This window comes from Aspergillus heteromorphus, assembly GCF_003184545.1.
Source record: "Aspergillus heteromorphus CBS 117.55 chromosome Unknown BO70scaffold_20, whole genome shotgun sequence".
Lineage (NCBI taxonomy): Eukaryota > Fungi > Ascomycota > Eurotiomycetes > Eurotiales > Aspergillaceae > Aspergillus > Aspergillus heteromorphus.
Window position 1 is genome coordinate 287676 of NW_020290425.1, and position 14094 is coordinate 301769.

Sequence of the window (14094 nt, forward strand, 5' to 3'; positions counted from 1 at the left end):
GATACCCAGAATAAACAACGGTGGTGGGTGCATCAAATATGCAAGACTAGTAGTACTAGTCGTAGTAAACCCTGCAAGCATAGCCCTAGATACATGGCGATGGCGCATCGCAGCCCACAACGCGGCCGCAACCCCGATAGTAAATGGAAAAGAGTCGCGCGATAAGCCTGCCAGAATAATGAGTTAATGAGGCAGCTTAGTCAAGAACATTCCTTGGGGTTCAGGCTCCACCCGCAACCATTAACCAATTTATTCTGTCATCCCGATAGTCTCGTCGACCAACGAACGACTGCCTATCTACAACCAACTGCTGGCCTCCGACCTAGATATCTATCTATCTATCTACATCTCCCTCTCGCATATTGAATTTTCTTCCCTCCAACAGGACCCACCAGCTGACCTCCTTTTATCACGCGCTCTCCTTGTGCCCCCATGCGTGTGGCCGGCAAGGGATTTCGCCCATCATAAGACGGTCCTTCCTTATCTCCAGACTGTCCAGACAGACAGTCTCCATCATCCAACCAACCAACCAACCAACCAAGCAATCTCAACCTCCAGATTTTGCACCTCACCTCCTCGATTCCCCTGAACACGATGCCCCTCTGGACCGAGGCCAATACCTCGATGCACGATTCCGTGCCCGTCCTGACCCCCCGCGAAGCCGCATCCGGTCTCCTAGGCTCGATATCACTCACCTGCTGGATCTTCCTCCTGGTACGGCCACACAACCCCATAGCCCACATAGCCCACATAACCCACGCTCACACTCACCCACCGCACAGGTCCCGCAACTAATCGAAAACTACCGCAACGGCAACGCGGAAGCGATCTCGCTGCTATTCCTCTTCGTGTGGTTCGTGGGCGACATCACCAACCTGATCGGCGGCGCCTGGGCGGGGCTGGTCCCCGTGATCGTAGCGATCGCGGTGTACTTCTGCATTGCGGACGGGGTGCTCATCGGGCAGTGTCTGTACTACAAGGTGCGCAACTCGCGGGCGGCGGCCGCCGCAGCCGCGCGCCATCGTCGCCGACGCTCGTCCCTCGATACCCCCGATCCGACGACGCCGCTGCTGGGGAGGCGGTTCAGCGACGCGATCGAGAACAGTCGCGGGTCTGCGCGCAGGGCGGATAGCCATGGCCAGACGGCGGGGGCAGGGGCGGATGATACGCTGGCGAAGATCGTCGAGGAGAATGATGTGGGGAGGAAGGCGTGGGTGAAGAACTTGAGTAGCGTACTGGCGATCTGTGTCATTGGCATGGCGGGGTGGACGATGGCGTGGCGCACGGGCGTGTGGAAGCCTGCGCCCGAGGAGGTCGATGGCGGCGTGGATATGGCGCCCGGGGCCATGGTCTTGGGGTATATCAGTGCTGTTTGCTATCTGGGGTGAGTGGGCTGGATATGACGATGGGATGAGATGGGCGATGTGGTGCTGACGAGGAATTCCACAGGGCGCGTCTTCCGCAGATCTACAAGAATTACTGCGACAAGTCGTGTGAGGGTATGTGTTGTCTTGTGTGTAACCCTCGGTGATGACGCTGACTGATAATGATTCTGCCAGGCCTCTCCCTCCTGTTCTTCATCCTCTCGCTGCTGGGGAACCTCACCTACGGCGCAGGTGTAAGTTGACCGACTGACCGACTGACCGACTGACTGAGTAACTGAATCGGTATCTAACGTCTATAGATCATCTGCCACTCCACGGAAAGGAACTACATTGTGACCAATGTCCCGTGGCTGATTGGCTCGCTCGGCACGATGGTCGAGGACATCACCATCTTCATGCAGTTTCGACTGTACGCGACTCGGGACGCGACCGCGGCTGTGTAGGGCGGCGGCGGCGGCGGCGGCTGCTGCTGCTGCTGCTGCTGTAGCACGCGCGCGCACGCGTCCTTCTTACTGCGGGTCTCAAAAATTGCTGGTGATTTAGCGTGTCATCTCTTAGCTGGTGATTGTACTTGTATGGCGGGCGGTTTTATCATAAAAGTTCTTGCATTGCTGGGTGGATATGGATACGGATATGGATCGATATCGATTACTGTTGTTATACTTATATATGGCTCCAATGGACCAGGCTAGCCGGGTGGAGTAGAGCAGGGCTCCGTAGTTTAAGCTTGTTTGCATCGTCTTCTACAATCCCTACACATCTACAACCAAACAAGAATACGAGGAACAGTATTTTGCTCATGGTCGCATGACAGACATTGCATGAGAGCTGGGGCACCTAAGCTCGAAACGTACTAGCAACAAGCACAACAACATCAACATCAGATACGGAGGAGGCGTAGACGGCCGCCCAAGGGCAGTCGCCGCCGACCCGTACATAGCCGATATTCCCACGGCCGGAATCCTAGCGTCATCCGATCCAGTACCTCTGTCACGACGGAGCCTATCATGCGAGCAGAGCGCCCAGTCCCACCGGATGCCCTTGTCCGTTGTTCATTCTGTCTTTTAATTTTCCCTTTTTGGTCTTCGTGCGGTTGCGTAGTATCAGGTACATGAAATGCGAGGGGCGATATTGAGAGAGTAAGGAAACGAGGATAAAAAGGAAAAAAGATGAACCCGAATGGTCGAGACGCTTAGTCGAACAGACCGAATCCCATGTCGTCGTCGGACTCCTCCTTCTCTGTAGAGTTGTCAGTATTCCGTGCCTCCAAAAGCCCGATAGTCCGAGGGAAATTGCTGTTTACCTTCTTCCTTCTCCTCGGCGGCAGCCTCGGCGGGGGCAGCGGCAGCACCACCAGCAGCGGGGGCGGCAGCGGCGGCAGAGCCAGCGGAGCCAACGTTGGTCAGGAGCTCCTTGATGTCCTTGCCCTCGAGAGCCTGTGAAACCGAATGTGTAAGTTTTTTTTTCTTTCTTGGCCTTTGGTTCTTGGTGGGTGGTGTCGAGGATTCGCGATCGCATGATGATCATCGGGGTGGGTTGCGAAACTGAACGGATGTGGTATTTACCTTGGCGAAGATGGAGGTCCAGATGGGCTCAACCTCCTGAACCTTGGCGGCAGTCAGGAGAGTCTGGAGCTTGTCGGCCTGTGATGGAGGAAAAATCCAATGGTTAGCTTAAAGGTTCTGAGCCTTCTTCGAAAATTCCAGATCGCCCTCCATTGCCGTTCGCTGTCCTGATTCCTTTCCCCATCTGTCTTCTTCTTTTTTTATCATCCTCCTTTTGCGACCGGTTTGACGGTCCTTTCCTTCGCCGTGTCCTGCGCTGTCCTTCCCAACTCCCAACCGAACGGATGATCTCAAGGGTGAATACGTACGGTGACCTCGACGCCGTCATCGGCGAGGATGAGGGCGGCGTAGGAGCAAGCGAGCTCGGCAGTAGACATTTTGGTCGACGGGGGGGTGGACTGGACTGGAGTCTCGAGAGGGATGGGGGATAAAAGAGAGGAAGAGGAGGAGGAGACTTTTTTGTAACGGACTTGGTCGAGAAGGGGATCGGACGGTGAGTGTGACTAACGCTTCGCCCCGAGCGGCAATTGTGTGTTGAGCGGCCGCAGAAGCCCTCGCTTAGGGCTGCTCCCCTTCGGGTCTAGCGCCAACGCCCCTCGCCCGTGACCGCCCGCTAGTCCGCGTTGGGAAATGCCGGCCAGCGATGCCATCATCGCCCCGTCCGGACGACTTGTGATAGTCCTCGTGCCATGCTTCCGACTGACTGACTGACTGACTGACTGACTGTCTCTCCCTCCTCTCCTCTGTGTAATCTGTCGGTGTGACACTTCTATCTTCCCCCCGCCAGAGCGCGTCTCTGACTTTGACTTCCATTCGATCCCCCCCCCTCCCCATAAGTCATGGACTTCCCCGCCGTCCCCGCCCCGCTGGATCCCCGAGAACAGCCTATTCTCGAACGCCTCCTGCGCACCCGCGATGCGCTCCTCCTGCTCAAACAGGACAAGTCGTCCTACATCAAATCCCGCGACGTCCTCCCGCTGTACGAGGAGGTGGTGGCCGAAGTGGAGAAACTCAATGCCGTGCGCAAGGGAAAGGACCGCCGCATGGCACACAACCGACGTTAGCACCGAGTGGGCCTGCGCATGAAGTCCGGATGAGACAGAATGGCTGACCGCTTGCTTCGGAGATCTAGTGGACTATGTGCTGGACGATTGCTTCCAGTTGATTTCGCTCTTGTTCTTGACGGTGGGCCGCAACAATGAAGCCCCCGCAGTGTACGTGGAGCTGCCCCTCTCCATCCCAGCATGAATGAGCTGGATCTTGCTGACTTGCGGTGTCGCTGTAATGTAGATATTCCCTCGCCACGACAGTCCAGGTATGCCTCACTGAACCGAGGACTATGCTCCGCATCTTTCTGACCCCGCACAGCGCCTACTCGACCACCTGGAAGAGGCCGGCTTCTACAGCTCCAAAGACTTGATTTCAATCACCAAGACCCTTGCGCACATGAACGAGACCCTCGATCGCTGCCGCGAAGCCTACTCGCCGGCCCTCATCACGCTCCTCGAGAGCCGCCTGGAGAAGTGCCGTCTGCTATTGGAGAGGTTGCAGGGTGGTCTGGCCAAGCTGAGTCCGGAACTGGCGTCGACACATGAGACGCTGGTCTCCATCCTGCGGTCCACGGCCGCCGTCAACACACGCTCGAAGGTATTTGATTCATATTGGAGACACGCGCGCAGGCTGACAGCGGTAGTTCTCGTCATCGGAGGTGAACAACTTTCGCAACCAGCTCAAGACGATACAGGAAAAGACGAAGGATGGGGTCTTTGTGGACGCGGATGGCTTGCCGCTGCCCGGGGAACAGGTTGACGTCAAGTTACTGCTGGAGCGGTGTTGGATCTGGACGGAGATCGTCCTGGAACGGTATGCTTGGGATTGTCGCCGCGACGGACGGGCCTTGCTGACAGCCGCAGACAAGGAAAGGTTGACGAGCGCTTCGAGGAGCAGTACGAACGGCTGATTGACATCCGCAACCAACTGGACCGGCTCGCGGTGACGCAGGCCTGGTCGCTCCGCGAGACGGATCTGTTTGGGTACCAGCGGAAACTCGACCGGATCGACGAGGGCCGCGTGAACGGCAACTTCGTGGACACGGAGGGTAACCCCGCGGATATCCATGCGCAGCGGGTAGGTCTCTTTCGAGGGTCGTGGGCAATGCGTTGGCTGACTGGTCGCTCTAGACATTACTGTATCTGATCCGGCGAAGCTACGGGTACATCTACTCGCTGTTGATTTCGTCGGAGCCAGTGTCGGAGGCGCTGTTACCGGTGTTCAACCAGCTCCAAACGCTGCGGAAATGCCTCCTAGAGGTGCAGGAGTCGGGTGGCGTATCCAATTCGCGAGAACTATACCCGTACAGCATGAAAGTAAGTTGCGTGCCAGCGAGAAACAGACGGGGGGGGGTGGTTACTAACAGGGCCAGCTCAACTCGATCGACAACATGCGCGTGGACGGCAAGTTCTACGTGGGGAGCGACATCCCCGAAGGCCAGGGCAGCGTCAACGCGCTGCTGGCGGAATGCTACGACATTGTCTGGGAGCTGCGAGCGGCAGTGGACGACGAGGACCGCACGGCGGCGGCGGCGGCATAAACGGGTGGGATCGATCTAATGGGCATGTACGAGTTCGTGGGAGGACAACTTTGTATCTGGAGGCGAGATCTTCGGGGCTGCTTGGAGGGGCGTATGGCGTTTTCGTATTGCCTGCTAGTGCTTATGTAGTATGGATGGGCGATGATCCTGCTTGCTGCTACTTGGTAATTTGTGTCCCAGTAATAATAATAATCATTATTGCAATGTACTGTGAAAAACATGACATCACTCCGCTCCGCCCCGCCAGCCCCACATCACCTGCTCCGGCTTGACGCTGTGACCATGCATCATAATACTTACTATCCAAGCCCTACCCATTCACAATCATCCCCATAACCTCCAAACATGCCCGAAACCGGTGCCTTCGAGGCATCGAGGGAGAAGACGCAGGTGTTGGAGTGATTTTTGGAGATGGTGGTGGGGTAGATTTTCAGTTATACAATTACTATAGCTACAGGGTATATTAAGTTGTTCAGTGTTTAGTATTTTATGTAACGTGCCAGGAACTTAAGATAACAGCATATGGTACTACTCTTAAATAATATATCTCTGGCTGATTATGGCTCCGGACGAACTACGCATTGCATTGTATGGATGATGCATCAGTCATCAGACCCCGAACCTGTACCGGTACCGCTATACAACTGAAAGACTAGAAGAGAAGAAAAAGAAAAAAAAAAAAAAAAAGAAAAAGAAACAACCGATATTCCATATCCATATCCTTATCCTTAACATCATCGCATCGCAAACCTCATTTAACATGAATGATCATGACAATAGATCTCTCTTTCTCTCTTTAACAATCCACTCTCACTGGAAATAACTGCGCACCGCCGCCTGGAAATCCGGGTTGACGCCCGCCAGGATCTGCTCGGCGTTCAGCCCCGTCGCCGCCACCAGTTGTTTCGCCGAGTTGGCCACTCGCCCTGCCGTCTGTCCCTGCAGCGTCTCCGCCTCCAGCGCCTGCACGATGTATCCAAACACCTTGTCCGCGTTGGACATCACCACCGGATTTTGCCTGCAGGGGTTAGTGAATCGTCCGAAAGAAAACAGGGGAAGAAAAAACTTACTGGTCGATCAGCTGCGCCAGGAACGAGTATGCGTAAGGGGCAGCCTCCTCATCAAACGTGATGGGCAGCGTCGTGATCCAGGTCGCCACCACCTCCTGCGCGTTCGACACCTTGCTGGAGTTGTAGTGCAGGATCTTGGCGATACTGGCCGCCGAGTTCTCCGTCGCGAACACGTGCTCCTCGCTGCGCGCCTGGTTAATCTGCGTCGCCTGGAACAGGCTGGGCAGGCAGGCCGCCACAAAGTCGGCCCACGGCGCGCCGCCCTTCTGCGCCGCCACGCCCACCCCGTACGCCGCCGCCTGCCGGTTGGCCGCATTGGGGTCCTGCAGGCCCGCCGCCAGGGGCTGCATGATGTGGTCCTTGTAGTTCCACGACTCTGGCCCGCAGAACTCCAGCACGTCGTCCATGATGCACAGCGCCCATTGCCGCTGCGTCGGGTCCTGGCTGGTGATGAACGCGTCATAGAACGCCATGAGCTGCTCCCACCCGGGCAGGAACGTCCGCCCCTGGTTCTTGAATATTGTGTGGAACGCCTTGTTCATGTCGCTGAGCAGGTTCTGGTCGTCCTCCACCGCGTACTCGTAGTCCAGGCTGTCGTCCTCGCCCTCCTCCGCGTCCGCCCGGTCCTCCAGACGCGCCTTCACGCGCACCTGGTAGTCCTCCAGCGTCGACTTGGCCGACTCGATGAACGCCTGCATGTGCTGCTGCGTGAGGCAGTTCTGGCCCACCACCTCCACCGACTCGTAGAAGCACTGGTACATCTCCGCCAGCGTGTCGACCGTGGGCTCGGCACTCAGAACTTCGATGATCTTCTCCGCCACCTTGGTCCAGATGCTGGCGAACCCAGCAGACTGCTCGCCGTGGGCCTTCTTGTATGCGTTGAGGAGCTGGGGGATCAGCTTGGCGGACGACACCCGCACGGGGTCGTGGAAGAAGAACGCAAGTCCCGGAACGGCAATCTTCTCCATCGTCTCCAGCACGTAGGGCTCGAAGGCGGCCTCCAGGATCTGAGCGTAGATCGTGATCAGCTCAATGGCCGTGTTCTTGTCCTCCAGCGCGCTGGTCTTGATGCCGATGATCTTGCCCTTCAGAGGCACCAGCTCCCAGCCCTCGTCCTGCTCCACCTGATCGATCTGGTCCTCGTCATCCAACAACTGGATGTCGGCCTTGGCGGCCGCAACCGCCAGCAGAGGCGGCATCACTCCGGGGAGGTACGGAACGAAGTCCTGGCCCAGCACCCGGCACATGCGGCCCCAGCAGTGGAGCAGGTACTGCGACTGCGGGTCGTCCGCATCGACAATGTTCTGTTGGATGCTACCCAGCAGCTGCACCAGGTTCAGGGCGTCCTGACCCATCTTCTCCTTGCCGACAGCCAGCGCAATCAGGGTGGCGCACTCCATGGCCTTCGCGCGCAGCAGACGGTACTCCTTGGACTGCTCCTCCTTCAGGACGTTGAACAGCAGCGGCATCAGGGTGTCATAGTACTGGTCGAATGCGTTCTCGGCGGAGTCGGCGATCGTCGCGATCGTCGAGAGCGCCTGCTCCTGCACGTAGCGCTGCGGGCTGCGCAGCAGTTGCAGGAGATGTTGCAGGAGATCGCCAAGGTACGGCTCCAGAACCTTTCTCTCCGCTTCCTCGCAGAAGTTGACCAAAGCTGCGGCCGCGTGCGCCTGGACGCGAGGCTCGGTGCTGTTAAGCACGGGAATAATGTTGGTCAGTACCACCGCGTGGTACTTCTCCTGCATCGTACCGGCGAAATCGGTGCTCATCTGGCCCAAGGCGTTGCAGCCAGCGTAGCGCACGCGCGGGTGGGGATCCTGGAGAGCGGGAATCACAAGCTGCAGCACCTTGTCCAGTTCGCCGAGCATCAGGTCGCGGCAGCCCTCCGAGATGGCGGAGATGGCCATCAGAGCGGCGTGGCGATCACGCCAGGCAGAGGAGGACATCATGCGGGGGATCCACGTAAAGGTGGCGGGGAGAATAATCTGGCCACCCAGCTTGTTGGCCAGACGGTCCATGCACTGCTCACCGGCGACGTGGTTGAGATCGCTTTCTTCCAGGTCAAGCTGTTTAGGTCAGCATATGCAGCACAGGCCAGGAGATATCGTCACGTACATCCTCCGACGCATTCCACTCGGCAGCATCGTCATCGTCGACGCCAATGTCGGTCATCAAGCTCAAGCACTGGGTCACCATCTGCTGAGCGAACTCGGTGTTCTTCTTGCACATTGTGGGGGCATAGTCGGCAAAGGTGGCCATCAACTCCAGCGCGTTCTGGCGGACTTGATCGCTGAGGTCCTTGTCGGCAATCACGCTGATGCTGAACGTGACGAGGTTGTTGAACATGCTCTTGAACATCTTCGGGGAGATCTCCGCCAGCTCGATCAGGGCCAAGAAGGCGGAGGAGAGCTCGTCGCTCTCGGTCGATTCCTTCAACGGGGGCAGGATGTTGAGCAAGTCGGGCATGAGCTGGAAGAACTTGGGCTGGGACTTCTTGGTGATCGAGCGGAAGAAAGACGAGAAAGCCTCCATGGCTGCAATGCGCACCTGTACACGGCAATCAGCAGCTGCGCGCGGTGGGAGAGGGGAGACCAGAGGGCCGACATACTGAGACGACGTCATCCTTGAAGCCCTTGCTGAACACGCCAACAACGGCCTCCTCGTGTTGCTTCTCGATGATACCGGGGGTGGTCGAAAAGATGCGGAACGCGGTTTCGCGCAGGCCGGCCTCGGGGGACTGGCTGGCCTGGAAAAGAACGCCCAGGAGCTCGGGCCATTGGTCGCCTACAGCACAATCAGATTCACACGTCCTCCGCGGTCAAGGGTCCTCCACGGTGCATACCATTGTCGGTGTACTGCCTGGCAATCTCGGCCACGGCATCTCCAATCTTCTTGCGGGTATCGGTAACGGACTCCGACGTCAGGCAGGTCACCAGCTTTTGACGGATGATCAACCTCTGTTCTCCGGTGAGAGTCGAAAAGAGCTCCTTGGCCTCATTTGTGATGGGGTCTTTTCGCGTCTTGGTGGCCATTCTTCTGAACAGGACGGCGGAGAAGGAACGTGTCTGTGGAAAGAGAGAGAGAGCAAACAATGAGCATGTAGAGTCAACCACCTGGGGAGTCGGCAGCGCGTAGAAAGTGCCGGTCCTCAGAAATGACCGTGAACTCTCTAGGACCACGCCCGGGGGCCCCCCAGAGTTCCAGACAAAAGAGACTTACCAGCACATCCTCGGCACCCTGGATCTGCTCTGCCAGGCCCATGAGCAGGACGTCGGGGCGGCCCTGGATCCAGTCATTGTTCAACTGTTCCTCCGCCTGGGTACGGACTGCATTGTCGGGGGTGGAAAGCGCGCGCAGCAGCTGCGAGAGCGCCGAGTGGACCTCGGGGGGTAACAATGACATTTCGACGACTCTAATCTAAACAATCAACCCGGCCCAAAGACCAACTAGATCGCGGAGACAAGAGACACGGGTTCAGCGGTGAACCCGAGTGGTGGAAGTGGGGGGGGGGAGTGGTTTTGTTGGAAGGGACTTTTTTTTTTTCCTGGCCCTTAAGAAATTGTTTTGGTGGGGGTGGAAGAAAGAGGACCAAATGACAAGTTGAGGGGAGAAGGAGGGGGGGGGGGGGGGTTTGTTCGGAGGGGTGTGGGAGGCGGTATGGGAAGAGTTCGGTCAATGAGGGAGGGAAAAAAAAGAAGAGGATCGGAACTTGGCACGATTCAAGTACAAGCTCGCAGCATCGCAGCCGGGACAAGGAACGGCGGGCGAACCGGAGGGGAGAGGAGGGGAGGAGGGGGATGAGAGTAGTCACGGCAGAGGTCGTGGTGGGTTGCAGGTACCTGAGAAGGATCACAGGGAGGAAGCAGAAGAGGGAGAGGGAGGGAGGGAGAGAGTCAAGAGAGGGTGAGAGGAATGGAGGGGAGAGCAAACAGCAACTCCGTACGTACTGACTGTATGGACTCTTTTGCCGTTGTCTTTTGAGGCCCCAATCGTACGCGCCCAAAAAAACCCAAACCAAAAAACGCGCCCCGAAATTTGCAGCCCGCGAGGGGACGCCCGCTAGTCCTCTTCCGGTAAGCCGCCCAGGCCATCAGGCATCCGGCCTCCCTGCAGGATTTCGGCACATGCCTTGAGTGGATGGCCATCTGTAAATGTCTATCCTGCTACAAAGTACGGATATTTAGTCATGATCTACTGTGTCTCTGTCTACTCTCTACCACAGAAAAACTGACATCCACAAGTGATCTATGCATGCAATTGTAACTCTACGCTTGCTTGCTAGTACTAACAGAGCGGTATCCGAACAAAGACAGGCAGAATTAGGGCCATCACGGGGGAATGGAGATTGACCAGTAGTAGGAAACAGAAACACAAGGAAATGCAACAAAAGCTCAACATCAAACAAAACGCTCTTTAGGGGGGAAAAGGGGGGGGGGGGGGGGGGTTACAGATATACGACAGACACGGAAGAGGGGGTTCTTCACCAACAGAGAATAAATACAGAGTTTCGTGCGTCCTTCACATCACCCTTACCGCGACGTCGCCCGGCTTAGGATGAACACTCCCGCGATAACCGCGGCCAGGGTCACAATCGCGCCGGGAAGCAGCAAGTCGTTCGGCACGCCGGCGATGAATTGCTCCTCCGGTTGGTGCGCAGGGAAGGACGGGGTCCGGGGCTTCGCCACCAGGGACTCCTCCTCGGACCGGGACTCGGACACGGCGCTCTTCTCCTCCACGAGGCGAGCAGGAACCGGTTGGGGGTCGAGCGTGGCAGGGATGGGAGGCTGTGTGGGGTCGTGCACGAAGAGGTCGACTTTGTCGTGATGCGATAGGCGCGCGAGACTGACCGCGTCGGCCAGATCTTGATCCGTGGTGATCGAGACGGTGTCGCCTTCGTTGTCCATGTAGCTCAGAGCGTAGCCCGTGTTGCTCAGCTTGCCGTCCTCGGAGATGGGAGAACCGCCAACGGCCTCCACTTCGGGGCCCAATTTGGCAGACACCTGAGCAACCAGCTCGGCGATGCCAGCCGAGGGGAGCACGTTGACGCGGTGCACGCGGCCGCTGGGAGCCTTGAACTTGAAAGGGAACGAGATGTGTTCGCCGTGATGCGGGTCCACATGGTACTCGGAGTGCTCGTCTCCACCGTGGTGAGAGGCGGATTCGTTGGGGAGAACGCTGTCTCGGGCGTCATAATGAGCCTTAGGCGACTCAGGGCTGAGTACTGACCGCTGCGCGGGCTGCTGGCTTCCAGAGACCATGGAGTCGGACTCGTGGTCCATTGACAGCCAAAACTTGTTCCAGGCCGGGCCCTCGTCATCCTGGGACTGCATAGTATTGATCTGCGGCGACGTTAGGCTCAAGTCAACACCACGATAGATAAACCTGGTACTAACCTGTTCCAGGGTGGCGTATGTGAGCTTGAGAACATCAACCATCCCGACAATCTCACCCGCATCGTTCATCACGGGAAGGTTGAGGTAGTGACCGTCTAGCAACACCTAAAGTCAGTTCCATCCCTTGCGTCGCAAAGCTGCAGATGGTGTTTACTAACCGTGCATCTTCCGGAGTGCGGCCTGGATGCTCATGTCGCTAGGAGCGAAATCGGGGTGGGGGGTCATCACACGGACAACACTGCAGGTCGCGGGGTCGAGACCGGGCGCAATAACACGCAGCACAATATCCTTGCTGGTAAAGATACCGGTGATGGATCCCTGGTCCTGCACAAGGAGGGCGGTGGTGTGGTTTTCCTTCATCATAGCCGCGGCTTCCTTCACAGTGGTCCGGACGGAGACGGTGGTCGGGGGCATGCCGTCCAAAACGGTCTCGAGCGTCGGGCCGGACATCTTATGCCGGAGAGCCTCCACGTACTGGATAACCTGCTGGGGCTGACTGGAACCGAGTTCCGTCTGGACACCTTCCAGGGCATCGTAGAGTTTCCGAGACGAGCTATACGCACGTTCCAACTTCTCCATCGCATCGTAGAAGCACTTTGTAATATCCAGCACACCGGAGATATCCTGGTTCTCGTCCATCACGGGCAAATGTCTGAAGCCTTTCCGGACCATCAGGTCGAGGGCGTCGGTGGCGCTGGTGTCCGTTCTTGCACATAGAGGGTTCTTGGTCATGATCTCGGAGACGTTGATTTCCCGGGCCTTCAGGCCTGCACCCACGACGCGGAAGGCGAGGTCCTTAGCGGTGAAGATACCGGCAATCCGATCATCGTCGTCGGTCACAAGCACGCAGTCTTCTCTCTTGGCGGCCATCAATTGAGCGGCTTCGGCAATGGAGGTGTTCGGCTTGATCTGCAGGGCCTGGCTGGGCTTCAATGCGAGGACGGTGCCCGGGGGGCTTTGCGGGAGCGGTTTGCTCTGGCCGGGACATGCCTCTTTTTATTGAGGTCGGCCTCCAGTTTTCGCCGGATCGCCTAGTCGGCATAGTCAGAAACGAGTCAATTGCATGAGGCTGAGCCAGCATGGGTTGACACAGGAATTGGGAGGGCCTCTGGTTTTTTTTTTCTCCTTCTCTTTCCGTCCCTTCGTTCACCTCCTTTTTCGCGGCCAGCTGCTGGACAAAACCCACATGGGAGAGGGGGGGGGGGGGGGGAAGAAGTGGAGGGAAAGCGAGCCATACCTCATCGCGCTTGGACTGGTTCTGCCTCTGTCGACTGCTGGCGGCACTCATGGTGGTACTTCCAATATCGCTGGACGCGGTCTGTGGCGTGTGAGTCGTAGAGGAGGAAGGCTCTGGACGAGGACGAGGAATGTGACTGTCAAAGTCGGGCAGCCTGCCTCTGCCGACAGTCTTGTGGCTAACGGTTCCTTTAAAAGTGGGTGTGGATGACATGTCCCCGAACCGTCGTAACTAATGGCGGAGCAAGTCGGTCTGTGTTGCACGAACGGATCGAAGGGAGGGGGGGGGAGGAGCGGAGAATGCCACGGAGGGGGGATGGAGGCACGCAGCAGGACAACGAACAAGGAGGGGAATGGACTTGAGATCACGCAAGGAAAAGCAAGAGGAAGAGGAAGAGAGACTCGAGTAGGATGATCCCCGTCTGGAGGGCCGACGAGAATGATACGGCAAACAGGGGGTTCCCAAGTGGTTTAGCCCGGCCAAACTATTTGTTTGCTGTTAATGACAGTTTCAGGGAGCCGTGGGACCACCGTCACCGCGTGTGGATGCGCCCGCTCGGGTGAGTAAACAGAATACCGTATTGGTGTACCGTAATGTTGGGTCGGCACCTGCTAACTGCTTTTGGGCTGGGCACGTGAACCGATCATCCAACCGGTCTGAGGCAGGCGGTCAGGCCACCGGGCCACCAACCCGCCCCACCCCGCCCGACCGACCGACAATGGGTCATGCCTGAGGCAGGCTGGGGGCCTGGGGCAGACCCGAGGCACGCTGACGCACTTCCTGCCTGGGGCACACATCCCGTGACCCAGCTCGCTTAAGGGCATAGGGCTACCACACAAACCCGACACAACCTC

General features: G+C 57.6%; 5 protein-coding genes across 5 annotated transcripts; 2 read left to right on the forward strand and 3 right to left on the reverse strand.

The window, feature by feature from the left end:
- Nucleotides 1–624: 624 nt before the first annotated feature.
- Nucleotides 625–2015, forward strand: BO70DRAFT_340089 (PQ-loop repeat-containing protein; the record flags this gene model as incomplete). The annotated part of the gene is made up of 5 exons (XM_025541274.1): nt 625–714; nt 783–1384; nt 1450–1499; nt 1560–1618; nt 1685–2015. 5 exons carry the CDS (start codon nt 625–627, stop codon nt 1826–1828), a joined length of 945 nt encoding a protein of 314 aa, XP_025397605.1. The 3' UTR covers nt 1829–2015.
- A 94-nt stretch (nt 2016–2109) lies between these two features.
- On the reverse strand, nt 2110–3327 carry rpp1 (ribosomal protein P1; the record flags this gene model as incomplete). The annotated part of the gene is made up of 4 exons (XM_025540413.1): nt 2110–2624; nt 2689–2821; nt 2951–3028; nt 3259–3327. The coding sequence occupies 4 exons, from the start codon at nt 3325–3327 to the stop codon at nt 2578–2580; spliced, it is 327 nt and encodes a 108-aa protein (XP_025397606.1). The 3' UTR covers nt 2110–2577.
- A 462-nt stretch (nt 3328–3789) lies between these two features.
- BO70DRAFT_340092 (uncharacterized protein) lies at nt 3790–5742 on the forward strand (the record flags this gene model as incomplete). The annotated part of the gene is made up of 8 exons (XM_025541275.1): nt 3790–4009; nt 4083–4164; nt 4241–4265; nt 4319–4597; nt 4644–4813; nt 4864–5077; nt 5131–5316; nt 5373–5742. The coding sequence occupies 8 exons, from the start codon at nt 3790–3792 to the stop codon at nt 5538–5540; spliced, it is 1344 nt and encodes a 447-aa protein (XP_025397607.1). The 3' UTR covers nt 5541–5742.
- A 462-nt stretch (nt 5743–6204) lies between these two features.
- Nucleotides 6205–10101, reverse strand: BO70DRAFT_318407 (nuclear import receptor PSE1). The gene is made up of 6 exons (XM_025540414.1): nt 9830–10101; nt 9453–9675; nt 9219–9394; nt 8726–9157; nt 6611–8676; nt 6205–6558 (listed from the first exon to the last, which is right to left on the reverse strand). The coding sequence occupies exons 1-6, from the start codon at nt 10010–10012 to the stop codon at nt 6351–6353; spliced, it is 3288 nt and encodes a 1095-aa protein (XP_025397608.1). The 5' UTR covers nt 10013–10101; the 3' UTR covers nt 6205–6350.
- Nucleotides 10102–11139: 1038 nt separating this feature from the next.
- BO70DRAFT_372522 (CBS and PB1 domain protein) lies at nt 11140–13453 on the reverse strand (the record flags this gene model as incomplete). Its single annotated transcript, XM_025544854.1, has 4 exons — nt 11140–11949; nt 12004–12098; nt 12162–12958; nt 13257–13453. 4 exons carry the CDS (start codon nt 13451–13453, stop codon nt 11140–11142), a joined length of 1899 nt encoding a protein of 632 aa, XP_025397609.1.
- Nucleotides 13454–14094: the final 641 nt, after the last annotated feature.

What these genes read in the sequence shown, in the direction of transcription:
- BO70DRAFT_318407 (XM_025540414.1), bottom strand. Translation starts at nt 10,012, where the DNA reads ATGTCATTGTTACCCCCCGAGGTCCACTCGGCGCTCTCGCAGCTGCTG. An exon ending in AGGGTGCCGAGGATGTGCTG is followed by an intron (nt 9,676 to 9,829) that starts GTAAGTCTCTTT and finishes CTCTTTCCACAG; the next exon opens with ACACGTTCCTTCTCCGCCGT. An exon ending in TCAAGGATGACGTCGTCTCA is followed by an intron (nt 9,158 to 9,218) that starts GTATGTCGGCCC and finishes TGCCGTGTACAG; the next exon opens with GTGCGCATTGCAGCCATGGA.